We start from the raw sequence: 18,959 nt of genomic DNA, 5'->3' as shown, positions 1-18,959 counted from the left end.
TGTGCTTCCTACTTTGCAAATGCTTGACAAGCAGTGGTGCAGTGTGTCTGAGCCTGAATGTGCTGTGCTGTCGCTTATCAATCATCTCGGTCATGTGAAACCTTTGAGGAAGTCCTTGGCCACTCTCTTTTTTGTATGTTGTAATGCTTTGTATACAAACTTGGTGCATGGTTATGCTATATTTTTATTTGTCAATATAAGGTAGCATTGAACTTACAATGCTATGTCAAAAACTAAAATCAGTAGGCTGTTGCCATAGATCATATGGATGATTTAAAAAAAACAGTGCACGATAAGAATCCTGATGTTTTTTTCTGTTGGGAGGAAATGAGACTAATTACATGAAAACAAATGGGACTGGTTTACAGAGAAATACTTATCAACAGTTGTGAGGAGGTGCATTTCCATTAGATCACATGAGCAGATTTAAATAATCTTACATGCATGCAAAGTTTTGTTGATTCCTTGTTTTGCAACGAATACACTAGACACTGCTAACATCACACCAAGGTGAACAAGTCACTGTAAATCCATTAATTTCTTTCAGGATCACAGCAAGTCTGAGCTGACAGGAGTTTGTTGAAATTTTGTTGCAGTTGTCTATCATGTTGCAGGGACTTTCAGAGCAGACTGTTCATTTTTGTTCCATTCTGTTGCGGACATACAGTATTCATGAGGTAACATGAGTTTCAGTGTGCGCTGGCTTCAAACAGCATGCAAAGCGGCGATAAGTTCTTTTTTTAACATCAATGTTTCTGATAAGCACGAAATGCAGTTTTGTGAAATCACCCCTGCTTCTCTTCTCTCTTTTGTTCTTGTGGTGTGTCGTCTTTGTGCTGGTGGTTGTTGTGGTGGTGGGAGTATTTAGGTCATCTAATAACACACAATGGAGTTGCATACATTCACTACTGACTAACACGTGAGACTATGTGGAAACTGTCTGTTACCACTGCACTTTGAAATGATCTAATTTTGTTTTATCCAAACCAAGAAGTATGACAGTAAAATCTCCTAAAATTACACTTTACAAGTGTAAAAACATGCGTGTTCAGTTCTCTGTGGTGGTTGTACTCTTCTGCAGCTATGCAGTCCCTTCTCTGAACAAGTTCACTCACATTTCACTGTGAAATGACAGCAAACAGCTGTGGTCGCCAGCATTATACTGTTAATCCTACGGTGTCACTACTGTAATTTACCTTTGCACATTATTACTTTTGAATTCATTACAGTGCTGAACTGCAGAATGTGAGGGTTACAGTGTAATGCTGTAGCTAGTCATGCCTGTAATATACTGTATTTTGACATTATTGCTGTTGTAATCTATATTACAAGTTTCTAATTGCATGTTTTAAGTTACAAACAGTCCTAAATATACAAACAATTCATATTCATATTGATAAAGACATCTGAGAATTGCAGGAAAAAGCTGCAAATAAAATTAGCTCAGTTCTCCATTAAAAATGCAGAACCCCTAAAACACCTTGTACAAAAGAGGATGCAACAAGTGACAGCTTTAGGGAAATGAACATTTATTCAAAGGCGGCACTGTTTGACAAATTGATGTTGATACCATTGTACGACAAAGGTTTTATTTTAATTCTCAGTATCTTCCATACCAAATAAAATATGGCACACTTTGTGTTTACTTTCTTCCTTTTATTTATTTATTTTTTAACAATCAGGCCAATCTAACATTTGCACTCAAGAGAAAGCAAATATTCAAATGCTCTCTTGTGCCTGTCAGGTGCTTGCTAGCACCAGTTTAATATTAGTGTAACCCATGCAGCCTCCTTATTGGTCATAGGGCAGGGAAATGAATATTGGACCAGTGTCTAGACTCAGAGAGAGGGGTTGAGGATGAATGAAGGCCAAAAATTTGTATCCGGAGCCTGATAGATTGAATATGGTAAACTGTATTGAAAGACAGAAGAAAGATGCAAATTGACTGAGGAAATGAAATGAAATTGGCCTAATTTTATATGTTGTAATAACACAGTTTTGAGTATTGCTTCCCGCTAACAAGTAACTACAGCGGGGGTTTGCGTCGGGGTGGAGTAGAACAAAACATTAAGAGAAAAAGCATGATTTCATTTGTTCATTTAGTCTATAATGGGAGACATGAAAGCAGATAGAGATGGTGCCAGCCGGACTGGATCACCAGTTAGCCTTGATTTTCCGAGATCATATCCGATTGTAAGCAAAATTGCATAGAAGTGACAATGACACACTAAAGCTGAAAACTCGACTAAATATTGAGCATATTCACAGTATTTCAGTACAGTACTATAGTAGTAGTAGTAGAAGTAGTATCACTTCAACTTCTTAATAAACAACTTTCAGTATCTTCAATTCCCTTTTCAAGGAAGTGTTTCTTAAGCAAGTTCTTGTATTGATACGATCAAGTGTCATCAGTTGCTGATTTAATCAGCAAGTTCCAGGTTAAAACAAGTTCAGTCAGTTTCAGATCAGTTCTAAGCTCTGAGATCGGTACTTGTTTTAGTTCTGGTCTGGGTGCACATAATAATAATAAGAAGAAGAAGAAGAAGAAGAAAATCAAAGGGAATGTGGGCTTGTGACACAGTCCTACCACACTGGTGTCATCAAAATGGGGGAGTGAAGGAAGAGATGATTTACTGCTCAGGAATGAGGGATGATGAGGTTCAGCGGTGCCTCTTCATCATCTCCGTCAAGGAAAGAATCCAAGATCCAAATCGCTTCAAAACCTGTATAAGAACAGGGCTGTTACTTCCAATCCCAAAGTTTCTACTGCCCATTGTCATTATGAATTATCATGCCGTTAAAAAGTTCAAAATAAGCACCTTCACAGTAACAGCAGTTATAGGATTTCATGGTTTTAAACCTGGACAGTATTTTCTTGTAAGAAATGTATTTTGTTCTTCTCGTTTTAACCTGTTATTTATGGATTTCAACATGTTACCAATTAACTTGAACATGAGCCGATGAATAACACAACAGCACTGATTTCACGCACACCTTACATTTTAAAAATAACATGTCCGCGCACAAACTTTCACTTTGTCTCCTTAAGCACAAATTAAACTGTTTTAAACACTGGCTGTACTGAACCTGAACAGCCACGTTGCAGTGCAGAGATTTTAACATCATTCTGCAAAAGTACTCCACCTCCGAGTAGCTGCTAAATAACAATAACACATATTTATATTACGTTTTATCGTCAATGCAAAAACTACACGTCAAATGTAGCTTTGACATCTTACAGCGGTGCAATTCAACAGGTGTAGCTCACAAATTTCAGCCTGAATACTACCAACACGCTCCCTGCAGTAGCACGTTGTTTGTCAACGGCGGTTAGCTAACTTATGCTAGCTTAGCTTCGCTACAAATTCACTCACCAGGACACTCACTGGTCCCTGGATCGCCTCGGTCACTGTTTCTGTCTGTTGTCGTCAGTACGGCTCGGTTTCACCTACAAATTCATCAAATTTAAACTTCAACTGAGTTACTTACTCGCGCCACTCTTCTTCTTCTTCTTCTTCTTCTTCTTCTTCTTCTTCTTCTTCTTCTCCTTCTTCTCCTTCTCCTTCGTCTTCTTTTTCTTCGTCGGGAGGTGCATGACTGGCACCAACTGACCTGGAGGATTCTTTTAGTTAAATCAGTTTCTTTTAAAATCTTTTAATGACACAGTCTATCTTTATACTGTGACCTAAAGATAAACTGTGAGATGAAATCTGACAGTGAAAGGAAGGAAGGTGATTTCTCTCAATACTCTATTTCCTACAGTGAAGTAACTGTGGTTCTCTACAATGTGTGCATTTTCCACTTGGGTGTTCTCATATTCTTTGTCTATTTTCATATATTATATGACCTATTCTCAGGGGAGTGATCATATTTTCTTCCCTTCATTTGCAGCCCACCATCCTCCCAGCACCAACATGTCTTTGTATATTATATACTGCAGATGTCTTGCAGTCTTTTTGTCCACACAGTTCATTACTGATAACTGAGAACTTGGTTTGATGCCCTCAGTTCTTCTGATAATTTCCCAGACATCCTACAGCTGTACTTCTCTTCTTCTCTTTCATTCTTCTCTTCATACATCTGGTTGCTCTGGTCTCTTGGACAGCGTCCCAGTTAGTATTTTCCAGATGAGGGAACTTTCTTTCCTTCATCATCATGCTTGTGTGAATTGAAGTCACTACAGGGTAGTGATCAACTGCAGCATGTTTTATCACACTCCCTTTGCATACACCTGCTATTGCACTAGATACATATGTCAGGTCGAGCTTTGCATGCTATTACCATCATCTTCCTTCCCCTTTGTAATTCACACCAAACAGTGATCATCTTTAATCTCTTCAACAACGAAAAGCCTTTGCATCTGCACTATTGCTCCCCCATAATTAACTGTGTGAATTGAAATCCCCACACCTCTTAACACTGTCTTGCAATGGCCCCTCACCATCCTTTAATATATCTTGACTTAGTTTAACACACAGATTGTCATAGTTAATCATGTCTATATTACCTCTGTCAGTTCGTACCTTATTCACAACTGATTCATGATCCATGCTCATGTGTATACTCTAATTACTCATTGTGTGTGAATGATGCAACTCCTCCACCTTTGCCAGGTTCCCTGTCTCTTCTGACTGCAGCCTGTCCCTTTATAATAAACTCTAACTGCAGATTCAACCATGTCTCCTGAATACAAATGACATTATGTTTCTCTCACAGCTTATCTATGTACTCCTGACACTCTTGACTATTCGCAGTTAATATTATTGAATTCCACTGAAGTAGAATTAACACCTTCATTGAAAATGTCTTTAACTGTTTCCCATCAAGGTGCTTCATTTGCCATAGAGAGAACAACATCGCTCTTACTCACTATCAGAGTTCTTCTTCATCAAATGTTATCAGAGCTGCAAGACTCACATTTAATCCCATTTCTCTTTGCTTTCAGATGTTTGACCTCACTCACATTTACATTTCCTTTTACATCCCCTGACCAATTTTCTGTCACTCATTCTGACTGCCCTCCCTCGCTGTCCTTCATCCTTACACATAATCAGCACTGATCCATTTCTCAATATTTCATTTCTCATTTATTTTTACTAACTTTATTCTACTCTTCATAACTCTTTCCACCTTCTTCCATTTCTCCTAACTTGCTTCCTGATCCACTTCCTTCTGCCATCTCCTGTCCAGTGACAGTCCAGTGTTCCTACCTCTACGATGAGGCTTCTGGCTTCCACTGAAACAAATACATTCATGTTTTCAAAGTACTTTGAATGCACACACAAATACTGCATAGAGACTGCATACTGTCCGAGTAGAAGAAGAAGAAGAATGAGGCAGAAAAGGAAGAAGAAGAAGAAGAAGAAGAAGAAGAAGAAGAAGAAGAAGAAGAAGAAGAAGAAGAAGAACCTGTGGTCTTGGCTATCTAGAGAAAAATGGAGAGAGATCTTCTGGAACTTTTTTTTCCCAGAACAGCTGATCAGTCATGAGCTCCATGTTCTTCCTCAGAACTCTTTAAGAGGTGTTTCCATTTCCAACGAAGCGCATTAACTCTGTTCTGAAAAAAGCAAAAAAAAAAACGCTCAAGTGAGCATAAAAAATGTTTCCGTCAAGGTATTCAAATGTGATGGTTCAAAACACACATAAACGTACGATGACGGAAACAAAACTGACATTCAAGGTTGTTATCGCCACTCTGGCCTTTTGTCAGGAGCGCGAGCAGCAAACTGTTTTGCATTGTGTAAATCATCAACCCTGCACTGTGTGTCATATACTTATCAGTACACATCATCATGACTTATCAGTAATTCAACAAAACCTCTTCATGAAATTAAATGGGAAAGACCTGAAGCAAGTGATGAAGAAACTCAGGCAAAACGGGTAAGTTGACCAATGAGTCAGCCTCCTTTTTGACATAGTGTATGTGACAAAATAAGAAGTGCACCTTGTTTCAAACATATTCAAATGAGCCAACAAAAGAACAAACTGAGTGACACAGAACAAAGAAACAACGTGGAACGTCCTCTGCCTGATGGAGGCTGCATCTCATGACTGATCTGTACATTTAATATTCAAAGCCACTCCCTGTTTATTTTTAATTGCCCTCCATTCATCTCAGTAATCAGAGCACTGAAATCCTTTTGGAAAACTGCTGTGGTTGATCGATTAATATAGACACAGAGACGGCGTAGCGGCCGAGTCATTATGTCAGAGCGAAATAAATTCTGCTCTAAAGAAGAAAGCACGGTGAGGACGTTGAAAATAATTTTGTTGATTGGAACCGGTAATAGAAGCTTTACTGTCATGTAATCCCTGTTGCACATGTGCAAGCGGATCTCTGTAAGGCCATAATCGAATTCCTGACTCCTGTTTATGGATAATGATTTGATGTGTTGCAACCAATGGGATTCTTCCATACAGGAATATCCAGGAAGAAATAATGATGCATATATGTATTTGGTAATTAATAACGGAAGACAAGATATTTTCTAAGAGACCTTATACGGGCCAATGTAATTTCTGTCATGTTACATTGATTATTAATATGAAACCACGAGCATCATTACTGGATCGATGCAAAACAAGCAAACTGCAGCAAACAAATAAATGAATAATAACAGTCGACAGACGCAGTGTACTGAACAATGATGCTCCTGAGTGCTGAACCAATATGTTACTGCAGTATTTTTGACACTGACAGTTACTGCGTTTCCAGAAGCGTTAACTCATGTAGACTCTCACTTGAGCTAATGAAGGCATGTGGGATGACAGAAGCCTAATAAAACTGATTCAGTGTCTGCTCATGAACACTCTAATGCATAGACCAGAGCCTGAGATCGCAGGCAATGTCCCAAAACAGCATCCTGAGTCATCACTTTCTGTATGAAAGAAAAAAAAAAATCCAAGTGATCAGACGGAATATATTTACAAGCAGACGTTGAATCTGCTTCCTTAAGCAGCTGAGGACCATCTCAGTGATTGCTTGCTCAGTGATACTTGCTGCCAAAGTCTTCTCATGCTTAGACGGACAATTAAATTAAAAGTTCTTGAAAGTAATTGAACTTTTGGACCTAATTCCTAACTGCAGTCAACCCTGCAAGTCCAATTCAAAGAAGGGCTGGACTTAAAGAATAAGAGTTAAATGCAAGACTGTGACAGTGACACTAAAACATTTAACTACTTTTTAAGAAACACCTCTTAAATAAAACATAATTGCTCCAAAATGACACAAGAATAAAAAGTTTCAGCAGCAGATGGATACAATTCTAAGTACAAGAGTTAAAATGTTGTGCTGACATGATTTTATTAATGACAGCTGATGGAATAAAATAGTAGATGAACTGGAGGTCAAGCACCATGAGTCTGTCATTATATAACTCCAATTAACCCGATGTCTCTCATGTATTGATGTTAAATGATTGAAGTGGAATTTGAGTCCACACAGTTTAGGTCATCCTTAAGACAGGAAGACGCTTCAGTCACATTAAAGATGAAGAAATGGAACAATAATCGGGCTACGTGACACAGGCTGAAGGCAAAGAGCTGGATCCAGCATTCATCACCGCCGTTAAATATTCACATAATTGGTTTGCATAAATACCCGAGACTGGTGTCATGAAATACATATTCATTTTCTAAAAAAGGAGTTCAACATTTTGGGAATTATTTGTTTGATAGTTCGAATTTGATAAGAAGATTTGTATTCTTATATTAAAGATAAGGCTACAGCTAGCAATTTAGCCTAGCTTAGCATAAAGACTGGGCGCAGGGGAAGCAGCTAGCCTTGCTCTTTCAAAACGTAACAAAATCCAAATGCACCAGCACCTCTGAAGCAAACTAAGTGAGAAGTTATATCTTGTTTAATTCATACAAAAACTGAAGAGTACAAGTAATAATCATGCATATATTTAAAGCAATTTTATTATTTTTTTAGATACAAACAAGCATTTTGACATGGATAAGATAAGTGCGTAGTTGATGGACAAACTATTTAATACTGACTTTATTTGTCAAACATATTTTTAGCATCGCATATTACTATTCATGACTACTCGCTGCTGATATGGATTCATTTGTAATAAGATAAAATCAGCTTTAGTGCACACTCATCATCAGTTGAGAGCCTGTTATGGTTAATAGCATTATCAAAATGTATCCTGACAGTTATTACATAAAGCTCACAGTTCCTCTCAAGAAGCGCACACACACACACACACACACACACTCACACACTCACACTTACTTAATGTGAGCAAAACTATTGCTGCAGGATGCTGCAGCGAGCAAAGAGTCCCACCCCTCGATTTTATGACTCGTTGACTAGCGAGGGAGTAAGAGAGAGAGAGAGAGAGAGAAAAAGGATGTAGAAGAGTAGTGATGCACTGGCATCCAATCCCGTGCAGAGCTTGAACAACATGCTGAGGATTAACAGTCCAACGTCCCTTCATGAGCACAAGGGCCACTCATTGTGCAAATGTGGCACAGAGAAGAAAAAGTAGAGTTCTTTCAGGTAGAGAGCGTACATAGCAGAAGATGTTTTTGCTGAAGCAAACGCCAAAGTGGAGGCTAGAAGTTTCAAGAACCAACTTTCATTTTTTAACAATCTGAGTCAAGGTAAGCAACATCTGTGAAGAGTAAAAATGTCTTCCTCTCCTGGAATCAAGCCTCGGGAGCATGTGGACATGATGTACATCTCCATTGAGACAGCCATTGCGCTGGCCTCTGTGCTGGGGAACGTGCTGGTGGTGCTGGCTGTGTGTGTGAACCGGGCTCTCCGCAACACCACCTTCTGCTTCATCGTGTCTCTGGCCGTGGCTGACATCGCTGTGGGGGTTTTGGTCATCCCTCTGGCTATCATCATCAGTCTGGGGTTTAACACCCAGTTCTACACCTGCCTCTTCCTCTCCTGCCTGCTGCTGATCATCACCCAGAGCTCCATCCTTTCCCTACTGGCTATCGCCATCGACCGATACCTGCGAGTCAAGATTCCCACCAGGTGAGGAGCTGCAGTAAAACCAGTTGGATACACTTTTCCTCTGAGGGATGTGATTCAGTCTTTCAGGATTTAGACATAAACTGGTTGAAGGAAAATAGAGATCCATTTGGTTATGATTGTGTTAGATGATGAATGTTGTGATGACTCTGTCTACAAAAGTATTACAGTATCAGTATAACTGTTTCCAGTAAGAACAATAAAATATTCATAACTGGGAGGAAGTAGATGTAATTGCCTGTTCCAGTCCATTGCAGCTGTTTTGCTGAAAACAAGCCATGCCCAAACTATTCCGACTCTGAATTATGTTATTGATATAAGTGCTATTCAATCATCAGCCTGATTTCCGGAGAACTGATACCACATTACACAGCATGTATCAACCAATATTGTCTCTCCAACATCCCTCCTCAAACAGCAAAACCCCTCAATTTTCTGACAATCCTGCTTTCTAAAGCTGCCCCAAGAGAAAGAGCTAAATGTGAGCTTTGAGCCTCAGAGAGTCAACAAAGAGGTGGTGGTTCTCAGAGTTGATGTCTGACATGGTGCCACCATATATCGTTGCCTGGTTTAATGTAAATCAATTGGTTGGACATCAAAGGCTTTTAAGCAAATTAAAATGTCCCTGTCAGTTGAAAATACTGTAACTGACACAGACACAGTTGGATAAGGGATTCTGGCAGTCGCCTGCTCTACCTTTTGTTTACTAGTTGGATCCTGATGTCAAAAGCTGATAAAAAATGCTCCTGAACAATGAACGATGGACTGGCATGTGTTCAAAGAAATACTTATCCAGTAGCATGAATGAATGTGTGCATTTAGGTGATTGAAAAACTGTCTCTTTTATCAATAACCCTGTTCAGGTACTGCACCATTGTGACGCAGAGGAGGGCATATGTGGCAGTTTGTCTGTGCTGGATCCTCTCCTTCATCACTGGGCTGGTTCCAATGATTGGATGGAATAACCGTGATGCTCAGAGAAACCTCAGCCTTTCCAGCGACATTGTGTGTGAATTCACCACCGTCATGAGGATGGACTACATGGTGTACTTCAATTTCTTCGGCTGGGTGGTGGTACCGCTGTCCATAATGATCATTCTGTACGGGGAGATCTTCAGGGTGATCCGGCGGCAGCTGAACCGGCGTGCTGAAGCCACTTGTGATGGAGACAGGTACTACCAGAAAGAGCTGAAGCTGGCCAAATCTCTGGCCTTGGTGGTCTTCCTCTTTACTGTGTGTTGGCTGCCAATACACATCATGAACTGCATCAACTTCTTCTGCCCAAACTATCACGTACCCAAGTTTGCCATGTATGTAGGCATTTTCATGTCCCACGTGAACTCAGCAGTCAACCCAATGGTTTATGCATTCAGGATAAAGCGGTTCCGTGTCACGCTGATCCAGATCGCTCGCCGTTGCATGTTATGTAAACCCACAGAGCCCACTCCGTGCCCCACCAGCACACCAGCCCTGACGGAGAAAGTGGACGTGAACCTGTAACAAAGGCTGCAGAACTCCTCTGCACATGGCTTACAGTGAGATAGCAGTGGCAATCATGGGATTTTGTGATATTTGGAATATCAACTCATAAACAGGCACAGCAAAGCATTTCATTGAGGGATGGACATGTTCATTTCTGATCCAATCACATTTCTCCGTCACAGTGAGATTTTAAGCGTATGAGCCTGCAATCAGAAAAAAAAAAAAAAGATTATCAGCCTGTATTGTTTTGTTTTGTTTTAACTTAATTCCTTCTTAAATGATTCATATTGAATTATAATAAATATGTCAACATAAGTGATACAAACATTTCATGTTCAAAAAGCTTGTTGGTAAATTCACCAGAATAAAGATTCATCCTTCGTTCAATATGCTGATGTTACAGTTCTTATTTCACATTGACAACAATTTAAATGCATTTTAAACAAGACTAAGAGTTTACAGCCATGCCAGCAGTGCTTGGAGCTCAATGCAACCATGCTCACAATAACAATGCTAACACGCAGGTATAATGTTTCCCATATTCACCATCTTACTTTAGCGTGCTAATGTGCTAACATTTGATAATTAGAACTAAACATTAATTTTGTATGCTTTGGAAATTCCAGTCTGTGGGATTCAGGGGGATCATTTGGCAGAAAGGAAATACAATATTCATATTTATGCTTCATCAGTGAATAATCACCTGAAATTAATCATTTTTTTCATTACCTTAGAATGAGCTATTTATACAGAGGGAGCAGGTCCCTACTGAGTCTGCCATGTTTCCAGCCCAGAATGGACAAACTAAAAAGTGGCTCTAGAGAAGAGGTTTCATGTTTTTCATGTCTTTAGCAGCCACCTGTCATAAAGTGTCACAGAGGAAAAAAGGAGTTGAACCCACATGTAGACCAAAAAAAGGCAGACCTGGTGCAGTTCAATTACTTCTTTTAAATAAAGTGGCAGCAAACAAAGACTGGTGGGAGGGTGAGACAGGTGAGGGTCAAAACCAAAGTCATGAGTCCAAAGGCAAACAAAATCTAAAAGAAAGGCCAAGAATCAGAAAAAAGGAGGTACAGAGAAGAAACAAGACCAGAACACTAGAAAATACCAGTAAACTCTCTGGAAAGGCTGGACACACGAGGTACAAGGACAAACTAAAAAAATACTTAAATACACTGAGAGGGACGAGTAACGAAGGACAGGTGAAACAAATCAAACAATCACAAAGAGAGTAAAGCAAAAGATAACACATGAGGTAAAACTTTCAACATAAAACTAACGCTCCACAGAGGGGTATTCAGTTGGTTGTAATCTGCAACCTCACCACTAGATGCCACTAAATCCTACACACTGGGCCTTTAAAACAAAGTAATGGACAAATAGAAGTGTTGAGCTCTTGGTGGTGCTTCATGAAAAGTCAAAGGCTTAACAAAGTTTATAGTATTAATCCTGAGAGGAACATGACAGTCTGCATCAAATTTCATGATAACCCATTCTGGAGATGGTGAGACATTTCAGTATGCAGATGAAAAGACTGACCTGCTGGAGGAGCTGACGAAAAGTCAGCGGATCATCAAGATTCATCCTCTGGGCTCCATAAATGTCTGTTTGAAATGTAATGGCAATGCATCACACCAAAGTGGTGGACAAACTGAGTGACAGACAGACAGACATTGCTGTATAGAGTCGTGCCGCTACCATGGCTAAAAAACAAGATTAGACTCAGCACAAAGAATTAATTCCCCAAAGCTTACGTTGGATGCTGGAGTAGTCATGTGGACAAAAGCAGAAGAGTCAGAATGGAAAGATTTATTGAGTAAGATCAATAGAGAGTACAGTGTGTTCTGAAATTTTATGCTTCACGGAAAACCATCCAATATACAGTGAAAAAAGGACCCTGCCTGGAAAGCAAATTAACAATAAAGTCACTAAAGCAAATGGAACAAAAGTCTGGCAGCATCAAAGCAATTCAGCCATTAGTCTTTATCACAGCATGCAGGCACCTCTTTGGCTAATTCAGCCAGTTTAAGCCATATTTCAACAGCCGAGGCAGAGTGTTGAAAAGGCTCTGAAGCATTGGAGCAAATTACCCACAGAGCATTATGCTGAAGTGATTTATTCCAACTCTAAAGCTAAAGCTTCTGCTAAAGCGGCGTCAGTTCTGCTTTGTCATCAGTTTGACTTCTGCCCGGTCTCAGTCCATGTCACACTGCTTCCACTCACTTAATAATATATGAGGAAAACACGGTCGAATCAGCTTCAGAACATGCGAGTTTTCATGTTTTTGCCACTTGCTATGTGACTTTAGTGTACACATTTCACTGAGATCCACTGAGATGTTAATTTTTCTCAGATTTACACACACAGGCTATGCAGGTATGCTGTGACCATCTGAGCCTTGCATGGTTGAACAGTTTCATGTGAGCATGCTGTATCTCCCTGTCTCTGTCTGTCCCTCCCTCACATCAATACGCATTTTCCCATCTGTCACCTTCATCCTTGCTGAGGGATTTGAAACTGCTGAGTGTGGTCTAATCCCCAGACCTCGTCTTAGTGAGGCTGGCGCTGAAGGGCCAACCAGGCATTTACTGCCTTCGCACTCCTGCAGCTGGTGGCCGACTGAACGCTGGAGGGGCACGAGCATAGCTGTGGGGAGAAAAAGCCAAGAGTCTCTATTTTGTGTATCTTCATCTCAAACTAATCTTCTTTGAGGTAAGACCCTTCACATTCATCCTAAAACAGCTGCAGCGACGATTTGTGAAGCACCGTGAGAGACGCTATCTGAGCTTTTTGTAATTCTAAAACTTTTATCATTTTAATATCATCAGATAACTGATGAAAACTTTCACTTGCAGCATCAAACCGCGATAAAATGGCAGACGCTGATGGAGCAGATGGTGGCCAAGACCCGGAGGCTCCAGAGGAGGAGCTGGATGACGAACATGGACTCTTGTTACACTTTGGTAAATACAGTGAAGCCCGGCGTGCGCTACCGTGGGAGCAGTGGACCTTCAAAGAAAAGGCAAACTTTTATCTGGACCGCGTCTTCCTTGGAGTCTTGGTCATTTTTCTCCTCATGTTACTGGGAGAATGTGGTTATAAAATGTGGTATGTGATAAACGTGAAGAAGACTGTAGAGTTTGTGTCAGATTCAGTGGTCTCTCTGCTCGACTGGCTCGTCACCCAGCAGAGACGGGAGGAGCTCTTTGAATTATAGGATGTTAATACGGCACCGCTTTCAAAAAAAGTTGGAACGCTGCATAAATCATCGATAAAAACAGGCCAAAACCTGAGCTGGTGATCAACTGAGCCTTTCCAGGATGCCCCTTTCATACCAAATCATGATACTCTCACCTGTTACCAATGAACCTGTTTACCTGTGGAATGCTCCAAACAGGTGTTTTTGGAGCATTCCACTACTTTCCAAGTCTTTAGTTGCTCCTGTCCCAACTTGTTTGAAACGTGCTGCTGCATCAGAATAAGTAAATATTTACAGAAATCAATGAAGCTGATGAGGTTAAACATATTGTCTTTGTACTGTTTTTAAATGAGTATATATCAAAGAGGATTAAGAAATGTCTGCTTTGTTAATGTTTTATACAGCATCCCTATTTTTTTGGAATTGGGATTGAGGACCATTTGATTGTATCACCACTTTGTGTGTTTTCTACAGTGATGGTGGCAGACAGAATATTACAAAAGCCCAGTAAATAATCAGTTCATAGCTACATCTTTAACTCCAGTGTTGTATTAATGATTTCCGGACATTATTTTTGATGCTGAATTAATGGAAATAAATAATGCATGCAGTATACCAAGTCATTGCTTTGTCCTACATTACACTACACACAAGACTTGTAACATCTCCACCCTCTGATCCTTGTCCTTCATCTACTTTTTTCAATAGTCTCGTTAACATGGTCTGTTCAGGTTGATGACACTGAAAAATGTTAAAATTTAACCATTTTTTGTATAGTATCCATTTCGAGCAGCTACAACAGTAAAATGCTGCCTATCACAACAAATCAGCAATAATAATCTAATAACACAACATTGTGAAAAAGCCATCTGCTCTCTGATGACTGCTGTTATTTTACTGGGAAAGCTAAAAAGCAAAGTATGTAAATAAGAAAAAGCATGTATTTTTTTCACCGAGGTGTTGCTACTTTTACTTAAGTAAAAGATATAAATACTTTTGCGCCTATTTCTCACATTTCAAAGATTCAAAGAAGCTGATTGTACTGCAGACATACTGTAGTTTTCGCCATTTTACAATAAAAGTATTGTAAGTAAAAACAGTAATTAAAAGTGTTCATAATGGTGCAATTTAAATACTACATGGTCGTAGTTTATGGGGTTAAGTATAACAGACGTCCTTCATTCATAATACAGGCGTTCATCCGTGTATTTATAAGATGACGTATCTGTCTGTCATTCCAAATGGACCAATTAAATCGACGCATTCCACTCTTCTACAGGTTCCGGTACCGCCTCCTCCTCTTTTCCGGATTTCTTAGCGTGACCGACGTTTCGTGTCTGTTTAGACTTAAAAGTAAGTAAAATGTTGAACAGTTGAGACCGTGTGTGTCGATTATTTCACGTCTAGCTGTGTTTTCACGGTGACGCGGACTCGACATTTGCCTTTAAAAGCTGAAAAGCTGTGGCTTTGCTGGAGGAGAAGCCACTGTCAGAAATGGAGAACGGTTAAGGGAAAACACTGGGCGCCATGCTGCCTCTGTTAGCCCTGAGTCACATTTCTCACAGTTGCATGATGTGATACTGCTGGAGAAACATGTAGCACAGCTAAAAACGGTGAAATATAAACTCTGAACGCCGACCTTTGGTTCCTGTCTTCATGTCTGTAAGCGCTGTTTAAATAAATGGAGCCAAAGCTCAAGCTGGGCTCCTCCCAGGCATATTTACTCCCGCGTTGTAAGACAGCTCCAATATTCAGGAAAATTAAGATATTCTGAAGTAAAGACCGTAACTTTATGTCTGATTTATGTACACTTAGCTGTGTTTACTTCAAGTACGTAGCACGTTTGCGTTTCATGTAAAGGCTTAGTTAAAAATGTACCTGTCATTTGGGGAAGGCGTGTATTTCTGCCGCCTAGTGGTGACTGTAAGTACTGCACAATCTGAATAACAGTACCACTGGCCTATATTTGGGTCCTGTAGACAAACAACTTGTTTAAGCATCATACAGTATTTTGTCTAACAATGTTGTCGCTGCTGTCATACATGATACCACAGTCAGAGCTGAAGTGAAGAGTCAGATGTTTAAATGTGAATATTTATGGTTTTCGTCATCTTTTTTGTTAGTAAATTGAATGTATTAATGAGCAATCTGAGTTCTCAACTTGGGCTTTGGGAAATTGTGGATGAACTGTTATTTATTTATTTATTTTTTATGCCATTTTTGTGCATTTTATATTCCAAACTATCCGGTGAGAATCCTTGTTGTTGTTATTTCTGCTGCGTTTGAACTCGCGTGCAGACAAGTTGAGACACCAGAGACGCTCCGTTAATTCACCCTCCCAGACTTGACGTCAGTATTGCATAATTTGCAGAGCCGCACGCAAATTTTTCATTTGTTATTTCATGTCTCTCCTGTCAATACAGAATGCGTTACGTGGCCGCTTACCTCCTGGCTGTGCTCGGTGGAAACACCAGCCCCACTGCAAAGGACATTAAAGCCATCTTGGGCAGTGTGGGAATTGAGGCCGATGACGAACGCTTAAACAAGGTAGTACCATTTATTAACAGTATTTTGTGAAGTTACAGAAAGAGTTTTTCCACTGAAAGGCCTCTGTGTCTGAAGTTCGGTCTTTATTTCCCTGTAGGTCATTAGTGAGCTGAGTGGGAAAGACATCAATGAAGTCATGAACTCAGGTAAAGGCCTCTCAGTGAGCACGCGTTGAAGATTTCAAGATGTCCTGCGAGGAAGATGACTAAAAATTGTACGTCTTTCCTTTTCCACAGGCCTCTCTAAGTTAGCCTCCGTACCAGCAGGTGGTGCTGTGGCAGCTCCTGCAGCTGCTGCTGGGGGGGCCGCTGGGGCTGCGCCTGCTGCTGGTATGTATATACCCTCCAGTCTTGGCTTAAATTGACAAATGGATGTTTTCAGTTTCTGTATAATTGCTTGAAATATGATCATTGCATTTTAATAGCAGTACAAATACTCTGATGCCCTCTCAAATCAAGCAGTAGTAGCCTTTAGCAGTCCTATATTGGATGTCAGTGCTGCTCAGTATTCTTGCTGACCTCTGTCTGTAGTGTTGACTGTCGTCTTTGTCTCCTTTCCAGCGGAAGAGAAAAAGGAAGAGAAGAAAGAGGAATCAGAAGAGTCAGACGAAGACATGGGCTTCGGTCTCTTTGATTAATCTACCTTCTCTGTGTTTAAAAAGCAATAAAAATGTAAAAGGTTTACACACATCAACTTGTCTTTTAGTCCTTTTTTAATTGGTTTTAAATAGCTGCCATTAGAGTAATTATTCCCAAAGACTTAACTGTTAAGCGCTCTGAAAATAAATAGTCTGGCTCTCAGGGCTTGATGTTGAAAGCTATTTTGTTGCCGGCTAAAAATAGTCCAGACCGGGCAACCCGTCATCATTAGGCAATCCAGACCCTGCATGTGGCCAGTCTGGCCTGCTGTTGGCCAGATAGCTGAAACCACATAATGACTCTGGCTTAAAGGGAGAAGCTGTAAACACAAAGGTGGCCCCACCACCACAGTTCAAAACAGTGAAACCTGCTGCCATGTTTTTACTGGATGGACAGTTTCAGTTGTCATCTCGTTTATTTAAAGACCAAAGTTAATGTTTTGGACTTGAGTTAAAGGTTTGTTTTACATTAGCTGTAAAACAGACCTTTATTCAGACTAATGGTGAGCAAAGAACAGAAAAACTGATTTTTCACATGTAATTGTGACTCACAATTTTCTTATTTTCAGTATTTTCAGCCATAAAAAAAAAAACAGACTTGACAGAATTTAAGTGTTGGTGAGGTTACTGAGTGTTGCCAAACAGGTTTCGTTAACATTAATAATGGCTGCAGTGCAGAAGCAGCAGCCATGTTCACGTGCAGCGCTGCAGAGCTGTCAGTGTCATGAATTACAACTGTGCTGTGACGAGCTAAGTCTGTTATGAAATAGGCCTCTGACACTAATTGAGATGCGTCATCAGTCCATCTTTTGTTATTTAATTTTGACCCACTTCTGATTGCGTGAGGGCTGATTTAGTCACTGAACGCTGTTTACTCATCCTCAGAGAAAACGTGGGCAGAATTTTTCCACGACCTGCTGCCTCGCACGTCCCGTTTTTGTCTCACCTGGTGCTCACCTGACTTTCTGTTTATTTCAAGTTCTCATCAGAACTCAACATTTAGATTCACAACTCCCAAAACACCAGTTTCTGCGGTTGGTGTCAGATGGTCGTGAATCCGGAGGGCAGGACGCCGCTGTGTTCACTGAGCGGTCTCCTCAGCTTATTCCGTCCTCTCCTCTGCCATCATCTTCTCCGTGGTGCATGTCAGTACACGTGTATCACTGCTGCTGGATGCACAGAAATGAGCCCAGCGCTACCAGGACTAGGTCTGTTTGGTTTGAAAGGTCTCCTGCCTGCAGGGGAACCTGTTCCTCAGGTGTGAGCCATCACTGCATGCTTTGAGCACGTACCTGACAGACTGAGACATTCCAGCTCGTAATTACCCGGCAACTGGAAATCTTATCACAGCTGCTGTCAACTACCTCCGCAATACACTCAAAACGCTCCAACACGTCTGTTATGGACGTTCAGCGGATCAAACCACGCTGTGGGTGCTGCAATTATTTCCATTACATGTCAATTTCAATGTCGGTTATTGCAGGAACGTACTTGTACTTCTTAAAAATACACGCTCCGGTGCAGCAGGGAGTTGTCTCTGCAGTTCAGATTTGACGGAGTCAGACATCCGAGGTGTGGCAGAATCACACTCGTACTCATTCCTCAAGCTTTCCACAGCCAGCTGACAACAACCCCGACTCCTACAATGTTCGGACGCTGTGTGCAACCAGGCAGAAGGTGTTAACTTGCGAATCCTTTTTGACAAACGCTCAACTGAAAACACTACAAAGACAATATATTTAATGTTGTACCTCATCGACTTGATTTTTTTGTAAATATCTGCTTATTCTGAATTTGATGCCAGAGACACATTTCAAGCAAGTTGGGACAGGAGCAGCGAAAGACTGGGAACAATGTGGAACACTTCAGAAACTCTGGAGGTTACCTGTTCTAAAAACTAAAATTATCCAGTAGTTCACCAGAAAAGCCTGAAAAAATTAACTGAATTTTTAGCATTTTTTTCTTTGTTCCTATGTTTTAAATTTACAAACCTTCAAATCCTGACGGCAGGTTAGGAAAAGCTGCCCGGGGGCTCTGGAACCCGGCGCTACCAGGACTAGCAGCCATGAAAAGGAGCACTCGCATTGTTAAAAACAGCTGCG

General features: G+C 40.5%; 2 protein-coding genes and 1 long non-coding RNA gene across 3 annotated transcripts; all 3 read left to right on the top strand.

Moving 5' to 3' along the window:
* Positions 1-8,431: 8,431 nt before the first annotated feature.
* Positions 8,432-10,674, top strand: LOC143331888 (adenosine receptor A1). Its single transcript, XM_076749062.1, has 2 exons — positions 8,432-8,995; positions 9,856-10,674. Exons 1-2 carry the CDS (start codon positions 8,640-8,642, stop codon positions 10,490-10,492), a joined length of 993 nt encoding a protein of 330 aa, XP_076605177.1. The 5' UTR covers positions 8,432-8,639; the 3' UTR covers positions 10,493-10,674.
* A 2,323-nt stretch (positions 10,675-12,997) lies between these two features.
* On the top strand, positions 12,998-14,286 carry LOC143332096 (uncharacterized). The gene is made up of 2 exons (XR_013078174.1): positions 12,998-13,186; positions 13,330-14,286. It is a non-coding gene; the product is annotated as an uncharacterized LOC143332096 (long non-coding RNA).
* Positions 14,287-14,943: 657 nt separating this feature from the next.
* On the top strand, positions 14,944-16,909 carry rplp2a (ribosomal protein, large P2a). Its single transcript, XM_076747631.1, has 5 exons — positions 14,944-15,026; positions 16,097-16,220; positions 16,318-16,366; positions 16,457-16,549; positions 16,781-16,909. The coding sequence occupies exons 2-5, from the start codon at positions 16,098-16,100 to the stop codon at positions 16,855-16,857; spliced, it is 342 nt and encodes a 113-aa protein (XP_076603746.1). The 5' UTR covers positions 14,944-15,026; position 16,097; the 3' UTR covers positions 16,858-16,909.
* Positions 16,910-18,959: the final 2,050 nt, after the last annotated feature.

The sequence above is a fragment of the Chaetodon auriga genome, chromosome 2 (genome assembly GCF_051107435.1).
Source record: "Chaetodon auriga isolate fChaAug3 chromosome 2, fChaAug3.hap1, whole genome shotgun sequence".
Lineage (NCBI taxonomy): Eukaryota > Metazoa > Chordata > Actinopteri > Chaetodontiformes > Chaetodontidae > Chaetodon > Chaetodon auriga.
The sequence above is the reverse complement of the archived record's forward strand: the minus strand, read 5'-3'. Positions and strand labels throughout refer to the sequence as shown.

Excerpts from the sequence above, each read along its gene's own strand:
- rplp2a (XM_076747631.1), top strand. The coding sequence starts at position 16,098 with ATGCGTTACGTGGCCGCTTACCTCCTGGCTGTGCTCGGTGGAAACACC. Across the intron at positions 16,367-16,456 it reads CAATGAAGTCATGAACTCAG|GCCTCTCTAAGTTAGCCTCC; the intron begins GTAAAGGCCTCT and ends CCTTTTCCACAG. Across the intron at positions 16,550-16,780 it reads TGGGGCTGCGCCTGCTGCTG|CGGAAGAGAAAAAGGAAGAG; the intron begins GTATGTATATAC and ends TCTCCTTTCCAG.
- LOC143331888 (XM_076749062.1), top strand. The coding sequence starts at position 8,640 with ATGTCTTCCTCTCCTGGAATCAAGCCTCGGGAGCATGTGGACATGATG. Across the intron at positions 8,996-9,855 it reads CGAGTCAAGATTCCCACCAG|GTACTGCACCATTGTGACGC; the intron begins GTGAGGAGCTGC and ends AACCCTGTTCAG.